This window comes from Patagioenas fasciata, chromosome 6 (assembly GCF_037038585.1).
Source record: "Patagioenas fasciata isolate bPatFas1 chromosome 6, bPatFas1.hap1, whole genome shotgun sequence".
Lineage (NCBI taxonomy): Eukaryota > Metazoa > Chordata > Aves > Columbiformes > Columbidae > Patagioenas > Patagioenas fasciata.
In genome coordinates this window covers 19,242,732-19,258,804 of record NC_092525.1, presented here as the reverse complement: position 1 = coordinate 19,258,804, position 16,073 = coordinate 19,242,732, and the positions used below count along the sequence as shown (strand labels likewise).

The following is a 16,073-nucleotide window of genomic DNA, read 5'->3' as shown; positions in this document are numbered from 1 at the left end:
AAGCAGCGGGGTCAGGGAGAGAGCAAAGGGAGATACGCGCTCGACAGTGGACTCGCAGCCGGGTTATTTTGCTTTTAACTCCTTCTCCGTTTTTGGTTTTTTTTCCCTAAGACGATATGGAATTTGGGGGAAGGGGCCCCAATCATTGCACAGTCTCTGGCTGGGTGCTTGTTTCGAGTTGGACCCTGATTTTTTGGGGTGGGAGCAGCGGTTTTGGGTGGGCGTGAGGTGAAGCGGGGATGCAGCGGGGTCGATCGGTGAGGGGTGCGAGTCCCGCAGCCCATAAAATACGTAATCGCCCTCCTAATTCTCACCATCCCTGCAAACCTCGACACCCTCGTGAAAGCCCTGTTTCTGGAGGCTTTTTTGTTGATGGTTTCGGTGACATCGACCCTTCTCTGTAACTTTTTTCAGGATGAATTTCATCCCTTCATTGAAGCACTTCTGCCTCACGTCCGAGCGTTTGCATACACGTGGTTCAACCTGCAAGCCCGAAAAAGAAAATACTTCAAAAAACATGAAAAACGTATGTCAAAAGAGGAAGAGAGAGCCGTGAAGGATGAACTGCTAAGTGAAAAACCCGAGGTAAAGCAAAAATGGGCATCCAGACTTCTGGCAAAGCTCCGGAAAGATATCAGGCCTGAATTTCGGGAGGATTTTGTTCTCACAGTCACAGGAAAAAAGCCTCCGTGTTGCGTTCTTTCCAATCCAGACCAGAAGGGCAAGATGAGAAGAATTGACTGCCTTCGCCAGGCAGATAAGGTCTGGAGGTTGGACCTTGTTATGGTGATTTTATTTAAAGGTATTCCGCTCGAAAGTACTGATGGCGAGCGCCTTGTAAAGTCCCCACAGTGCTCTAACCCCGGGCTGTGCGTACAGCCCCACCATATAGGAGTTTCTGTTAAGGAACTCGATTTATATTTGGCATACTTTGTGCACGCAGCAGGTAAGTGCTTTTCTATACCACCTTCTACAACTTTTCGGTTTATCTTGGGGCCGGGTGCCGTGCCTCGGTGGCGGCTGCGTGGGGAGGGAGCGGGGATGCCGGTGATCGCCCTCCCAGGGCGAGGGGAGTGCCAAAACTGCCCCCGTTTTTATTTCATTTTTTCTTTCCTTTTCATGGGTTTTTAAGGTGCAGCCGCATGAAAGTGGCTCTTGTTTTCCTGGGGTTAATGGCGTTTTGGGCATCTTTCACAGGTGTTATGCTAAATGTTGTCCTAGGAGGGATCGCAGCTGGGTGCAGCTTCCCTTATCCTGATTTTGGGGGAAAACAGATAGATTTTAATGATTTAAAATAACAAAAGAAAAAAAAAAAAGTTTGTATATGTTATGCACAAAGTAGCCTGAGAAGGCTGCAGGTCCCTGAGGCCTGTGGATCAGGAGTACCAGGTATCCTCACCCCACAGGAATGGGGAATATAAATCCTACAGGATTGTGCTCAGAGGGAAAGGAGAAGACAGTCCTTCGGTAGCAAACACAGCCATCAGGTCTGAGTGGCCACAAAACAACCCCCTGGTAACCCTATGGGGAAAGGGAGGTGTTTAAACTTCCCTGAAATATCGCAATTTATACACCTAGAAGCCCGGCAGGTCTTGAAGCAAATTCCTGGTTTGAGAATATTGTGCTTATGGGAGAGGCTGAGATGGTTTTTTGCATGCGATGAAAACAAAAATCTTGAGATCTCTGACTCCAGCGCAGAGTACACCCGGCCTGCAGAGCGACTCGGTGTGCTCAGAGGATGGGTAGCAGGTTGACTGGCTAAAATAATGTGCTGTTGAACTTCTCCTGAGTGATTATATTGCAGAAAAATGCGTGCATGTGAAGTGCTAAGCCCCAGGTTTCACCTATAGTATATATAGGTTCTCCTGGGTTTCAGCCTGACTTGCAAAAGTTGAGAGGCTGGACAGGCTGAAAAAAAAGAGGAGCAGAGAGGAATCATATTCGTAGAAACCACTACTATATAAATACATATTGGTAAGAAAACCGAGCAAATTGCAGCAGTGGGAGCCTGCATTCCCAGTGCCACGTTCTTTCGGGGGGGCTTGTGAAAAGTTTTGGCTACTCTGAAGTTTTTCTGTGCCGAGTCCCCGCAGCGCTTGTTGCGATAAGCGGTGTTGCCGCTGTGATTTTACGGGTACGATCCCTGTTCAGAAATAACTTTCGAGTATCCTCATGGTATTTCCTACAGATAAGCTGCGAAATTTACTTTGCACTTCGGTGCGAGCTGGTAAGTCATATTGCGTGTTTGTGGCAAAAGGGGAGGTAGGCAAATATTGTGGAAAATTATTTATTTACTCTGCGATTTTATTATGGGTCACGGTGAAGGAAGGATTACCAATTAATGGCTAACCAAAGGGAGATTTGGGCTGGGGTGGTGTGGGACCCCTCCTGCTCCATCATCGGCCCCGGGGAGACCAGAGACCCGCATCCCTGTTGTCTGCCTCAGTTTCCTTCTCTGCACATCGGAGCGGGGTGATGTGCTTAAAGTGCCTCGATGCAACTGAAAACCACTGTTTACTGCTACATGGCGCACGGGTTTTTATTATTTAGACTTGTATAGAGAGTGGTGCCAGTAAATACTGGTCCATGTTGTGTTTCCTAAATGAAAAGCAGCTTCTGCCAGGCACAGAAGTTGTTAATAGAAACCAACAGTCTTGGTTTAACCTGTGTGTAGGGTCACAAAAATGTAGGATGGGGAGAAAAGGACCCAACCCAGGGGTGTAAGCACTCCGGGGAGCCTAAAGGGATCTTCTCCCTGCTGTAACAGTTGGGCCAGAGACATTATTAAAGTTCAGTATTGTGATTAGGCATATACCATCTTATCAGCATGCTGTTGGCAAACAATAGCCTCGATAGCGAACTCTTATTTCTACCTTCATCGTCAACAGGCAGCAATTGCACTAGTTGTTCTTTGGACTAGACGTTTGCTGTGGAAATTTAGTGCGAGGCTTAGGCTCGTTTTTGGGGGGTTAGATTTGTGGTTTTGTGTTAGCGGTAACGCGCTCGTGCAGACCTCACCGCTTGGCTTTTTTGGCCGTTGTTTGCTGATTGCACGCATCGCATTGTGCTCGCGATGCAGTCGCCTGCGCTGGCGTATCCCGGCTAAACCTCACCGGGGAGGGGGACAAAATGAGTTTTTAGGAGGTAGCACAGCGTGATCACCATCCATATTGCTTTACAGAGGTGTACCGAAAGCCTCATGTATAGGCTAGATTTTTTTTAACCCCCTTTTTTTCCCGTTTTTTTATCCCCTCCGATGTATCCCAGCAGTCTTTGTTACACCTGAACATTGGCCAAGTTGACAGCCATTGGTTCCCGCAGACCCGCAGTAATGGCAGCTTGTGCCGGGTGCGCAACAGGAAAATCACAAAAGAAAAAAAAAGAAAAAATAAATTAAGGGTCCTTTGTCTCGAACTCCATCAGACCTCGCTCCCCAAATATATGGACCGCTTATTTATAAGGGAGAAGTCGCTGGTACAAATATTAGGTAGGGGCTGGTCAACTTACATATAGCGGATTTGACAAGCATCTGCTATAGTACAGAAGATTTGTAAACACTAAACAATGTTTTTACCTCCTTAAAAGTTTTGAGAAGTTGCCAGTATTGGCAGGAGGCACAGACTCCGAAACGTGCTTGAAGATACGTGCCAAAACCATTGTGACCTTTTCACCCATAGTGCTCGCTTCTCTTTTTCTTCCTTTTTTTTTTGTTGTTTTTGTTTTTTTTTTTAATTTTTTTAGCACTCTTCTTCTTTTTTGGGGGGGTAATATTCTCTTCCAAGATGCCTGTATTCAAGATGACTTCGACAGCGAGTTGTCCCTTTCCTTCTAAACATGTACAATAATTATTGCTTTGAATCCATGCTTTTTCTTCAGTAGGCACTATCATCTGTAAGGGAACACATGTGCACATATTTAAATAGTGCTTCTTACAAAGCAACTGAAATCAATTATTCTCTTTAAGAGCTGGCTAGAAAGAGAAAACAAAAATATGCAAATAGGCAAACTACATGTCATTTTAGTAAAAAAAAAAAGGGGGGGGAACGCAAAGGAAGGTAGGTGTTCTATGAATTAGAGGTTGACCAAAAAATGTATTGAAATCTAGAGTATTACTCTCACTTTGCAGTTTCTAATCTGCTTAAATAAAAGCAGGCGGCATTTTCACACCCTGAACTTGGGTTCGCTTTTTAGTTTTCACTTATTCTCCACTTGTATCAAATGACAAGTTGGAAACCATTGTGGCAAACCGTTTTCTTTGTGGGAGTCGAACAGTAAAGCTAATTTATGACCGGTCCTTTACCAGATGATCTGTATCAGAATCTACAATATACTAGGCACGTGGCAAGGTCACAATTTAAGTTGTTAAGGTCACAACCTTAGCCACCAGGCATTTGACCTTTTAGATAAAGTTAACCTTTGTTCATTAGTAGGCACTCAACCGAGAACTTTCTGGAGTTTTTTTACTGCTTTGGAGTTCCTTCTGCTAATGTGATCAGATTGGAGAAGAGATTGGCAGTGGAAGTAGTTAAATTTAGTGAGAGGTCACAGTTTTTAGAGAGTTCTCCAGTGGACGGAGCTGGCTGGCAGGCCAGGAGGCGATGCTGCGATGCCTGATTTATTTTTTTGGATGGCCAACATTATGCGCTTCGGGCGAGAATTAAGCTGGCGAGGTATTTGTGGCAGAGAAAATCTTTTAATCTTTCAGAAGGACGTTTAAAAATCCCAAATTTAAGGAAAACCTGGGGATGGGGTTTTATTTGCGTGAGTTCACTCTTTTGCTCGTGTTTCAAATAGAAGCCAGCGAAGATGCAAGGAGTCGATCTTATTCCTGCGACTGTGAAAATTTACTTAGCGTCTAAATATTCTCTGTGGGTAATTGCCTGGGCAATAGTATATAGCACACGACCTTGAACTTTAAGCAGACCCATTTTATGTTCCCATCGGCTGATTTAAAATATTTCTACTTGGACCGCCGCAAAGAGGCATTGATGGGAATAACCCCAAGATTGGTTAATGCAGAAAACGGCTGCAGACAGCCAAAACACCGGCAGAGGTAGTCCGAAAGGTACACGTAATCTTTTAGTACGATTGGTATTGATTGTTGCTGCATTAATCCCGTTAATAGCCGCAGCCGATTTGGCGCGTTGCGGGGATGCGAGAGGTGTCCTGACGACACCGCACGGCACCCAAAAAAGCTGTTGCAGCATTTCCAACTCCAAGAGCTGCTTTGCGAAAGTGGGGCGTTCGACGCTGGAAACTATTGCCGGCTCATATAGGAACACACACCATATTGTTTACTTAATTATGCCGCAGCGAAAGCTCATTTTTAATTATTTAGCTGACTTTCTCGCTTTGCTGTGATACCACACTTATTATTTAATTTAAAATCAAAAGGGCTGCGCTACTGTTAGTTTTTGATGCATTTTACTTTTGTTTTGGCTATGTTATTGTCATTCCATCGTACAGTAATCCAGATAGCCGTGATATGCAGATTGGCCAGATGGTCATGTTAACAGATTGAGAACCCACTTCCCACTGCTAAAGAGCAGGTGTAAGATCAGTGGGTTTTGTTTTTTTTTTTTCTTCCTTTCCTCCCAAGTTTCAACCAAAATGCTCTTTAGACAGCCCATAATGGTAGTTTAAAGGGGCACATTTCAAATGGTGTTTGTTCTGTGGAGATAATGTGTAATATATATGTTATTTTTACACGTATCTGAAGACTTTTAAAGCATCCGTGACATTCCCTCTGTATATAAGGCTTTTGAAAGCCTAATTCCAGCCCGTGGTTCTTCCAGCATACATCCAAAATGGGCCTTTAAGTTTTGTGGCGTTACTAGTCCCTACGCATTTTTGCAGTCAGTTTACATTTACCAAAATATACTCGTCCAGCTTTGCACCAGGTATTTCACACGCGATCCCTGCGCGCGCCCGGGGGAACCTGAACAGTTCAGTGTCCAGCAGAGATTTTAATGTTTGGGGGCTCATAGGTTGGTGGTTTTGTGTGTGTGTTTTCTTCATTAATTTCTACCACTGTGAGACACCTGTAGTTTTAAAGAAAAAAAGTAAAATTAAGACATCTCGCGGTATTTCTGCCCTCAAGGAACACCAGGAGAAGGCAGATTTTGCAGTGCTTTAGCCTCATAAAAGGTGCCCATAAAAAGTCAGTGATGGGAGTCTGGGTCTGTATTTCATTTGGGAGAGTGGGGAGGTGACAACCACGGCTCCTTGACACCCCAAATTTCACGCACCCGCCTATCACGGGCGCGCACGGGACGCATCGATCTGCACACCCCGCGTGGTGCGGAAAGATAATCTCCATCTAGCGATACTCTGCGCTTCGGGGAGCGAACCCCAGGGCTTTCTGCAGCCACGGGCAGGGCGGGAGCTGACAGAAGCAGGATTTAGGTGGGACAACTGCTTTCCCCGTGCAGTTGTAACTGAGCCGCTGAGTATCCGTGATAATTCGGATACTAACTGGTGCGGCACTCGGGACGCTCTGCTCTATCACGAACTCCTGGCAGGAGTTCAGTCATGTGGTTTAGCTTTCCCTTTTCTCCAACAACAACAACAACAACAACAACAGCAGCAACAAATAAACACGGGATAAAGGCGTATTTTATATGCCCAGGATGTTTCCCAGGTGATGATATAAGGGTGTGTTGTTTCCACACCTCCCTGACCCGGCGGGCTCCAAGTTGCAGAAGCAGGAGAAGTTTTTGAATGGTAAGAAAGTTGCCCAACGCTGCTGGCTTGTCTACAAGCGACTGCACTTTTATATTTCCCTTTTTTTCCACCCAATGATGAATAGCATTAATTTAGATCTATTTAAGGCGAGTGTGGGAGAAACCACAATCTTTGTTGTGGTCACTGCTGTACACAGCGGGGCTGAATGTTTCTCTTGGTTGAGGCCTCAAAGCTGAATCTGGAGAACCCAAAACATCGTGTCAGCTTTTCAAACCCTTCAAAGAGACAGTGGAATCCTAATTGTTCATAAAACCTGCTATTTATTATTACAATTATGTATTTTCTCCCCATTCAGATGTAAAGGAAAGGGCATCCCTTACTTTCCGTGCCTTGAGCTTCTTCACAGCTCCTCCTCCTCAGTGTTTCGGGTTCAGGCTCCGGCCGAGGCTTTCGCAACCAGCAAACAAACTCCGTAAATCCTGAATCCATCCCCAAAAGCCTGGGCTGTGCCACACATGTCCCAAACGTGGACTTTCTGGGACTTGGGGACTGCCCCAGCAGGACGGCTTTTGGGGCATCCTCCTGCTCTGCCCCCGCTCCCTTCCATGCAGTCAAGGGCTGGAGCTGCTGATTAAATTACAGGCTGTAAATTCAGGGCAAATTATTTTAGCCTCCTAACAGCAGCCAACCCTGAAGATTTCCTTGCAACAGTGAGGGCTCTTGGTAGATAAGTGTTGTCCGTGGGCTAAAATTCGTTTTAGTCACTTTGTTTTTTCCGTTCGTGGATGCTCTTCATTCATTTCATTTTTGGTTATCGCGAATTATCCCCCACATAATGGTAGCCACCAAAAAGCCCGTCAGAGATCAGCATGCGGATCATGGTGCCTGTGATGTGTGGGGCAGTTTTATCCCAGCAAGTTTTTGGGAGATTGCAGCATTTTATTCCCAATTGCAAGAGAGGGCCCTGGTCAATCCCCTCCTCACAGTGCAATTAATTTTGAAGAGATAACAGCGTATTTATATATATATATTTTGGTAATTTTTCTAGCTAGCATCGCTCCACATGGCATCATCATGGCTCAGCACATAGGAGGAGGACGTGGCTCCTGTAGCGCGGGTGAATTGGGGCTGGATTTGTAGCGGCTGCCCGTAAAACACACGGGGGCCTCCATTTTGTGTGCCAGGCTCTTGCGTGCGAGCGTGAAATGGAGAGCTGCGCAGTTGGGTTTTACCCATAGAGAAATGTCTGGGCGCACGTCGCCCACTGTCCCTGCACAGCCGCAATGCACGGAGACCCATGGCGAGGGGGTGTCCTGGGCTTATACATCCATCGGTTCTTCCTAAGGGGGTCTTGGTCCCTTCTCCGGTCCTCAGTGTCCACTGTCCGGTCCGGGCACTGTCCTGGTGTCACGGTGAGTTGGAATGTCAGCTCTCAGGCTGGTGTGAAAGGCCCTGGAGAGTCGTTCCTCCTTCCCCACAGGCTTCAGTTCACATCAGTGCCATTAGGTCAGCGAGATAAAATCAAGACGGGTTTAATGACATGCTATTCCGAAAAGTTTCCTGGAGTTTATTGTTCATAACTTGGACCAGAGTCGGGTTATTTACACATGAGGATTGAAAAGCTGCAAACAACTGTGTGATTTTTAGGGGCTGAAAGCAATTAGCATATGTGGGTAGGAGGATACACTGCATGTCTGCATTCCTTTAAAATATAAATCACAGTTATTTAATTATGTTTTGAGAGGGCAGATTTAAGGATATACTGCAAAATGCATTACCTATTATACCAACATCATAATCTTATTAACCTTGCTTTCTACTTTTTAATTTTATTGTGCACCCTGTACAACTCTTATGATATCAAAAATAATTACTTGGCAAATACATGATGTCAGAGGTCTGATGTGACATTTATCTTCACAAGAGAGGCAATGGTGATCTCGTGCATCACAGAGCAGCACGGGACGCATCGGGGAGAAGGAGTGGAGAGAGGTATCATCAGATGCTATTTAACGTACATAAGCGTGTGTGTGCAGGTTTGTGGTATAGCCGAGAGCCGGCTTGACCAAACTTGGTGCGATTCAGCATCCGCGGCCCTCCCGCGGTAGGAAGGCTGAATGTTTTACTTGCGTGTGCCATACATGGCCCATAGGTGAGCCGATATTTCAGGGCATTTCCGTTCATCCAGCCCCAATCCCAGTTGGATCTCCTGTTAAACCCCGTATTCTCCATCCCATCCCTCCTCTGGGCAGCACCTCTCTCTCTTTTTTTAATCCACCTCTCCTAGTGTTTCATACATTTTGATGTTTCCCCCTTTATTTTGTGAGGGTGATGGGTGAGGGGAAACAAATGCCATAATAATATCCCTTTTCAGAAGAATATAGTTTAATTTTGTGTGTGCGTGCAGCAGCTGCCATTGGCAAGCTGTCGTCTTTGTTGCCATGGGCTTTTCTTTTTTTTTCTTTTTTCTTTTTTTTTTTTTGCATGCTTGCCAGAACATGATTGGATGTTTCAGCATGTTCATGTTTTGGGGTGAGATCTATCTGTAGTGAAGCACTAAATTATCGTGGGATTGGTGGGTGTCCAGGGCAGGGTTATTCGACCAGGTGAGCCGGTTGTGCTGGAGAGGTTTGTGTGAACATGCGACCAGGCGGTTGTTTGGTCATCCATTTGTCATATTAATATTGTAGTATCTAAAAGTCTAGAGCGGCTCCACCTCATCCTCTGTGCTGTGCATCCCTCTCCTGGTCCCTGCCGCTGTCGCTCCACGTTCAGTGACACACGATGGGACAGCAGGAAGGTTCCTCAGGCTGGGAAACCCACCACACAGTCATGGGGATCGTCACAAGGTGCAAAATGTGTTGGCAAACTTGGGAGAAATATATCATAGGGAGGCATTTCCATACAACCCTCTTAGGCTCAGGCTGGTCCTAAGCCGGAACAGTCAGCGAGGGGAAGGTTTGCAGGACAAGCGTCTGCTGAAGGGTTCGGGAGAAGGAAAGAACGAAGAACTGAACGCAAAGTGTCGAGACAACCTCGTTCACGTTGTAGTTCTTTGCATCTACAGGTTTAGTGTTGGGTGTGAGGGACAGATAATGAGCTGCCTGAGCTTCATAATAACCATTGTGTCTGGTTGAATTACTGTTTCTGTGTTTAAAGTCAACACATGCGTTACAAAATACCTGGTAATGCACTGAAAGAACAGGGACAAACCTCTTCAAAGGTATCAAAAGGCAAGTTAGATAGTTGCTATGTTTATTGTCTAGAAGAACACTTACTAGAGTTTTTAATAGAGAAATACATTGCCGATCAGATTTCACCCTAAAGAGATTTGCTAAAATTTTTGTCTGATCTTTTTACCCAATACACTTTTAATTTGGTATGGAAGAAAATGGCCAAATACCTGAATGATGCTGGAAACCTAGGGCAAAATTTAAATTTAATTCAGTTTTTTTTTTTTTTTCTTTTAAGGCAAAGTAGTTTCAAGTAAATCAGAAGAATGAATTCTTTGTATCAGGATGCTTTTCTAAAGCCCAGCTATTGTTGGGATCCCTTTTAGGGAGGATAGCCACTGCAATGCTTTCATTGTGTGACGACGAGGACTTTTCCTGGCGTGATGAGGACTTCATTAAAAATAGCCAACAAACCTATTTACATTTGTTTCTGTGTTTAAAAAAGCAAAAAGTAGTTGTTGCCGAGCTAGAAAGTAAATCCCACATCATTTCATTTGAAAGCTTTACCGCCGGCTCGCCTGGCTGTGGGAGGAACAGCCTCGATAGCGGTCGAACCCTTGCGAGCGTAGGTTGGTATTGCTGGAAAGCTTGGAAAAAACACAGAAGAACACAGGGCAGTCAGGTAAGAAGTGGGATTTTTGTGGCCAAGACTTAAAAAATATATATATTTTTTTCTTTTTTTTTTTTAAGAGAAGGACATCAGCTTCACCAGCTCTGGTTTAAGTTCTTCTTGGCAGGTGCATTTATAAACATCCAGCCAGGGAGCTCAGTGCTGTTCGAGATGCACACTTGCATCTCCAAAGTGCATCATCAAGGTGTCTGTTCTTTGTGATGTGACTGCATGAATCTGATATATATATATATATATGCAAAATAATATGTTCAACACCCACTTTAAACATGGACACCTTTTCTCTTTCTGGTCAAAAACTGGAGGTCAAAATCACAATGAGAGCTGATGGTGGGCCTGTTGTTTTCCACACGCATGATCTTTAGGGATAAACCCTTCTGTAAAAAAGTGAGATGTGTCTCAGCAGTGAGCAGTCCCGGGCGTGAAGCCGCCGGGATGGGGACGGTGCAAGCGGGATCCCGTTCCTGGCACAGAACTGGGTTATCTGCTGCGGACCCATTGGAGCGCAGGGACCTCCCTCCATGTGCCCCTCGTGCAGGTGGGGACCCAGTTGGGATGGTTTGTCTGCCACGGGGTGGGACAGGGGCATTGCCCTGGAAAAATACAAGTATTGTATGTAGAGTTTTTGTTCCTGAAAGTCCCCTCGGTAAGACAGGTTTTCCATTGAGGTGGGTTTCTGAGAAAGTCCTGTTTTTCTCCCCATTCCAGGCTGGATCTCTCTCTGGTGTTGCTTTTTGCAAGCGATTTTGTTTGCCCAGGCTTTGGGACTGAGTTGTCCTCGACCCCTCGGTGCCATCGTCCCTGCTGCGAGTCACCGAGCACCAGGTCCCAACAACAAGAGGGGTGTAGGGGAGGCACAAACACCATCAGTACAAAGTCAGGACATGCCAGAAAGAGTGAAATGAGTCAGAATTTGAAACCAAAATGGTATGTTTCTGTCCACACAGTTCTGAAACACAGGGCAGCGGTATCTTTGAGTTGATAGATGTCCTTAGAAAGCCTCAAAAAACTTTCTCTGATTGCACAAGCGGTAGCTAATATTAATAATATTTCCTTATTAGAAGGGATGAAGGATTTCTGAGACAGTCTTGCCCGTGAACGTTTTGAACAAGCTTCATCTACCTTAGCAACTTCTGCAGGGAACTTTCCAACCGCGGTGCGGCTCGAGGACGGGTCAGCGGCCATGGAAGCATTTACCATTTTAATTGCCTTCCTATACTGATTGCTGGGATGACCTGTTTGTTTGGATTATATCTCTTTTTCGTATTTAAAAAAGAAAAAAAAAAAAGAAAACAAAGGAAGTACAGTGCTGTGCGCAGAACAGTTATTAAAAACAGTTGGGAAGCATATAAAAGGTACTGTTTGTGTGAGAAACGGGACAGCTGTGATGGTCTATTGGGAAAGTGTGTACAGATGGTGGTAGGGAGGGGAATGATGACTACATGGCTGATAAATGAAATACAAAAAGCATTAAATTGGTGATCTTTTTAAAGAGTACATTTTTGGTTAGCATTTTTGGTGCATCATTAGGGCTCTTTGTCTGCCTCTTATTTAGCCAGGAAGTGCGACTCCCTTCGCACATTTGTGGCTCTGATTTTGTTTACAAATAAGGAGTCTGTTTAATAAATCACATACCGTGGAATTATTAAAGAAGATAATTAAGCGGACGGTTTTTCCCTACATTGGGAATGGCACGGGATCGTCCTAAAGACCTGACAATACCGCAAATGCAGTTGGGCTCAAATTAGTTACGGTAACACATGGGATTTCCTGGAGCCTAAACATATTTCTTTGTTTTGCAAGAAGTGGGACCAGTGGTGCAAGCCGGATGCGGGGAGCAAGGCTTTGGTGTTTCAAAACCAAAATCACTTGATGTTTTGCCTTTATTTTGAATTAGCTCACGATCCCAAAGGTAGTGGTAACCAGTGACCAGTGCCTGGCCGCAGTACCTGGGAGTACCTGGGGCTCCTCTGACCCCACTGGGGCCTCTTTTGGAGGAAGCAATGAAGGAAAAAAGGAGAAAGGGAGACTTGGAGGTAAATTTTTTCCCTGTAGTTCACAGAAGAGAGATCCCCATCTTCCCATCCTTAGCAGAGCTTTATCTCATCCCTTGTCATGGAGCTCATTTATCAGAGAAATTAAGGCAAAACCTGCACATTTCTGCATGCTGCTCTAAAGTAGTGATAGTCCCTCAGATGCTTCAGACCTCAGTGCAGAGAGTTTTTAAACTAATAGGCAAAATAATCCCCCTCCAGTGTTTCATCCAGCTGAAATAATCCCCGTTTCCCTTCGCCTTCTCTCTCACCCACCCGTTGCTTCGTGTTCCTGCTCATTGTTTCTGGGTGCCATCAATAGATAAAAGCACTTTCCTTAATAATAAATAACCCAACCCAGTCCTGTGTCCGGCCACCCCGCGGGCCCCGGCCCTGTCATTGTCCCTCCCTCAGGGGACACGGACCATCGGCAACCTCAGCATCCCCTTTCATGTGCTCCAAAAAGGGGTTCAGGAAACCTCCATAAAAAGAACCTGCCCAGAGGGGATTTTTCTGAAGCCCTGTTGGTTGCAGGTTTATCGATGCATTGAATTTTCTTGATTTACAAACCTTCCAAATGTTTAACGTGCCACATTGGGGATTATTTGGTCTCCTGACATGGTATCACAAACTCCTCTTGTTCCCAGACCTGATAAACGACATGTTTCCCTCTGCCTTTTTTTGGGCCGACTAAGTTTTGTCCTGCATTTTCTTGAAATGTAGAAAAAAAAGAGAAAAATTTTAAAGAGGTTTAATGTGAAGAAAACATATGACAACTTGATAGATTGCTTGGGACTTCAGTGCAGTAATTGTACAAAGTAGGTTGCAATTTTTTTTTTACAGATGCAATGTATTAAAAAGAACAATAGACAAAGAGACATATAGCACGAGGATGGAGAGACCATCTTGGCCAACAAATTTGTTCCGAATTTCAGTTATTAAATATCGCAAAACCACATGTATTGTAGTAACACTCTATGTTTTTTTTGCTGATCAGATCTTGAGATGTTTGTGGGTTTTTGTACACTTTGTCCATAAATACACTTCACCTCTTACAAGGAGATCAGCCCATTTCATTTACAGGCCATGGTGAAAGGACGATTTAGCAATATCTGGGCATGTATGAAATGCCTGAAGTTGAAGGTGATTCCTTCTAATAAATATTTTACTTTTTCGTCGGCATAAACATGTGCTCTACTATAGCCTCACTGAGTAGGGAAGTCGAAGAGATGATGTGAGACTTGCACTGGTGGGTACCCAGCGGCAGCAGAAACAGGCGCCTGTTGAAGATGCTGCTGGTACCTCTTACTGGGACCAGACGTGGCCTCGCAAACAGCCGCCGACAGCAATCTCGTCAGCCAGAGGTGCAAATGAGGATGCTTTTCAGAAACACAGAGGTCTCCCTCCTCCTAGTCTGTTTCCCAAACTTGGATTTGTCTGCCAGCTTCCACAAAAGTGTTTTTACCCATAGAATTGCCCTCCAAGTTGCTTTCGGCAGCTGTTTCAGCCTCTCGTTCGGGGCGTGCTGCCGACCGTGAGGGAGGGGGCAGTGACAAAATATATGGGATCTCTTGATACTGCCCCAAGCTTTGAAAGAAAAGGTTAATTCTTACTGAAGCAGTGATTTGTGTCTTTGATTAGTTGCTAATTTTACACTCAGGAAAATAATTCTCTACTGATCGCAGCTGACGGGAGAGCCTGGCTATGTCGGACGGCTGCAATTTACAACTTGCGTTTCCAAACTTTTTTTTTCTTTTTTTTTTCTTTTTTTTTTTTTTCTGTAGGGCAGTTTGTCCTGCCCAGAGCAGGGGACCCTCAGCTTCATTTGAGATCCAGCCCCGGATCCAGAGCCCCGTCCCCAGCAGGGACTGGGCAGAGCAATGTTACTCCCATCAGCAGACTACAGGAAGGCAACTATTAAAAGTAGAAAGCTATTAAGCAGTCAGGTTTTTATTATGCTTTAGTGTTTTGTTTAAGTCTCTTCTTAATTGGTTGATTAATGTAGGCGAAGTCCTTTTCTCCCCCACCATCTCTACAGATGGCAAATGGTAGGTCCCAACTGTCATTGTGTGCAAAAAAGGTTATGGTTCAAAGTCAGAGATACAGAGATACCACCATAATCAATCATAGGAACTTGTCTTGCTGTGCCCGGCCAGGCAAAAGTTAGGCTTGGTAGTAATATTCCCTCCAAACCCATCCAGAGGAATTTCCTTACACTTTATTTTGGCGGGGGGGACGAGTTGCTGCAAACTTCTTGCTGCCAAATTTGGGGCGTTTCAATAAATCCAGGGCTTTTCTTCTCCTCGACATTCTCCTCCGTGGCCGGGTCTGTACAAAAGCAGGAGGCGCAGCCCGTGAACCTCACCGTCAAAAAATGAGCCCAGAAGAAATAGGAGTATCGTGTCTTCTCTATAGAATTACCTTTAAATACGTATGTTTTAAACTTTTTTTCTTTTTTTTTGAATCCACGAGGATGATTTATTAAGGCTAACTTCCTTCTCAGGATGAAGCTTAGAATTATGTTTCTGGTATTGATCCATAAAGAGGATTTGCATTTTATTCATACTATAAAAGTGCTTTTAATGGAGACATCGCGGTAATTGAATTTATACTGTGTGTAACTATCGAAGTATCTTTTTAATTATTTTATGTTATGTAATACAATAACTAAATCTAAAGCCTGTGAAAGGGAATGACTGTACTCTGTCCTTAGGAGTAACATATGTAGCTTTTAATATTCTAACGGCAGAATGCAGTTAAGGACATTCTTTATTTGAGGGGAAAAAAAAAAGAGGGGAGAGAGAGAGAGGAGAAAGATTTCATTACATTCAGCACAGTATGAGACTAAGTCAAAGTAGTTTTGCTAATTAAATTCAATTGCTATCCATTAGACCAATGGAATGAGATGAATCTACCATATAGCTGACACAGCACAGGTATGCAATTTGGCTAAATGGCCACTTCTGAGCCGCCGCACGCCTTCCTCCGCTCACTCCTTGTTTCCAGACTCACAATTTCTGCCGGCAGAGGAGCCGATCAGCCCCCGACACCCCTCGGGGAGCACGGAGCCCAGTTTGGACAGGCAGCCTCACCAGGCTCAACCCGCCTGCTCATCCATTTCAAATGTACCCGAGTGAGCTCATGAAGCCCAAAAGTGGCGGGGAGATGGGTGGGGGATTTTTTGTCCAGGTTCCTTCATGGATATTTTCCTTTCTCTGCGACGGGCTCCTCTTGTGTGTAGCCACCCAGCAGTTGCTGGGAGCGTGTCTGAGTTACTGAAACGCGGCAAGCAGGGTGCGTTTTGGCATAACGTGCTACTTCGGGAGATTTTGTATGTCAGACGGAGACGTCTCCTACCCCAGTGAAATGACAGGAATACTTCTCAAGCATTGGCGGAGGTAAAATTTTGACAGCCAGCAAGCCGGCAGCGCTGCTGAGCGCACAGATTTACACTTCCTGCCAAGATTAAAACGGGCTAAACCCAAAAAGGGT

General features: G+C 44.9%; 1 protein-coding gene across 19 annotated transcripts in view; it reads left to right on the top strand.

Moving 5' to 3' along the window:
• NFIA (nuclear factor I A) overlaps window positions 1–16,073 on the top strand; it is a 349,358-nt gene that overhangs the window by 105,029 nt on the left and 228,256 nt on the right. For all 19 annotated transcript variants that reach the window (XM_071810108.1, XM_071810112.1, XM_071810107.1 and 16 more), the window contains exon 2: window positions 415–946. In XM_071810108.1, coding sequence (XP_071666209.1) covers window positions 415–946 — 532 coding nt within the window. The remainder of the gene's footprint in view (window positions 1–414; window positions 947–16,073) is intronic.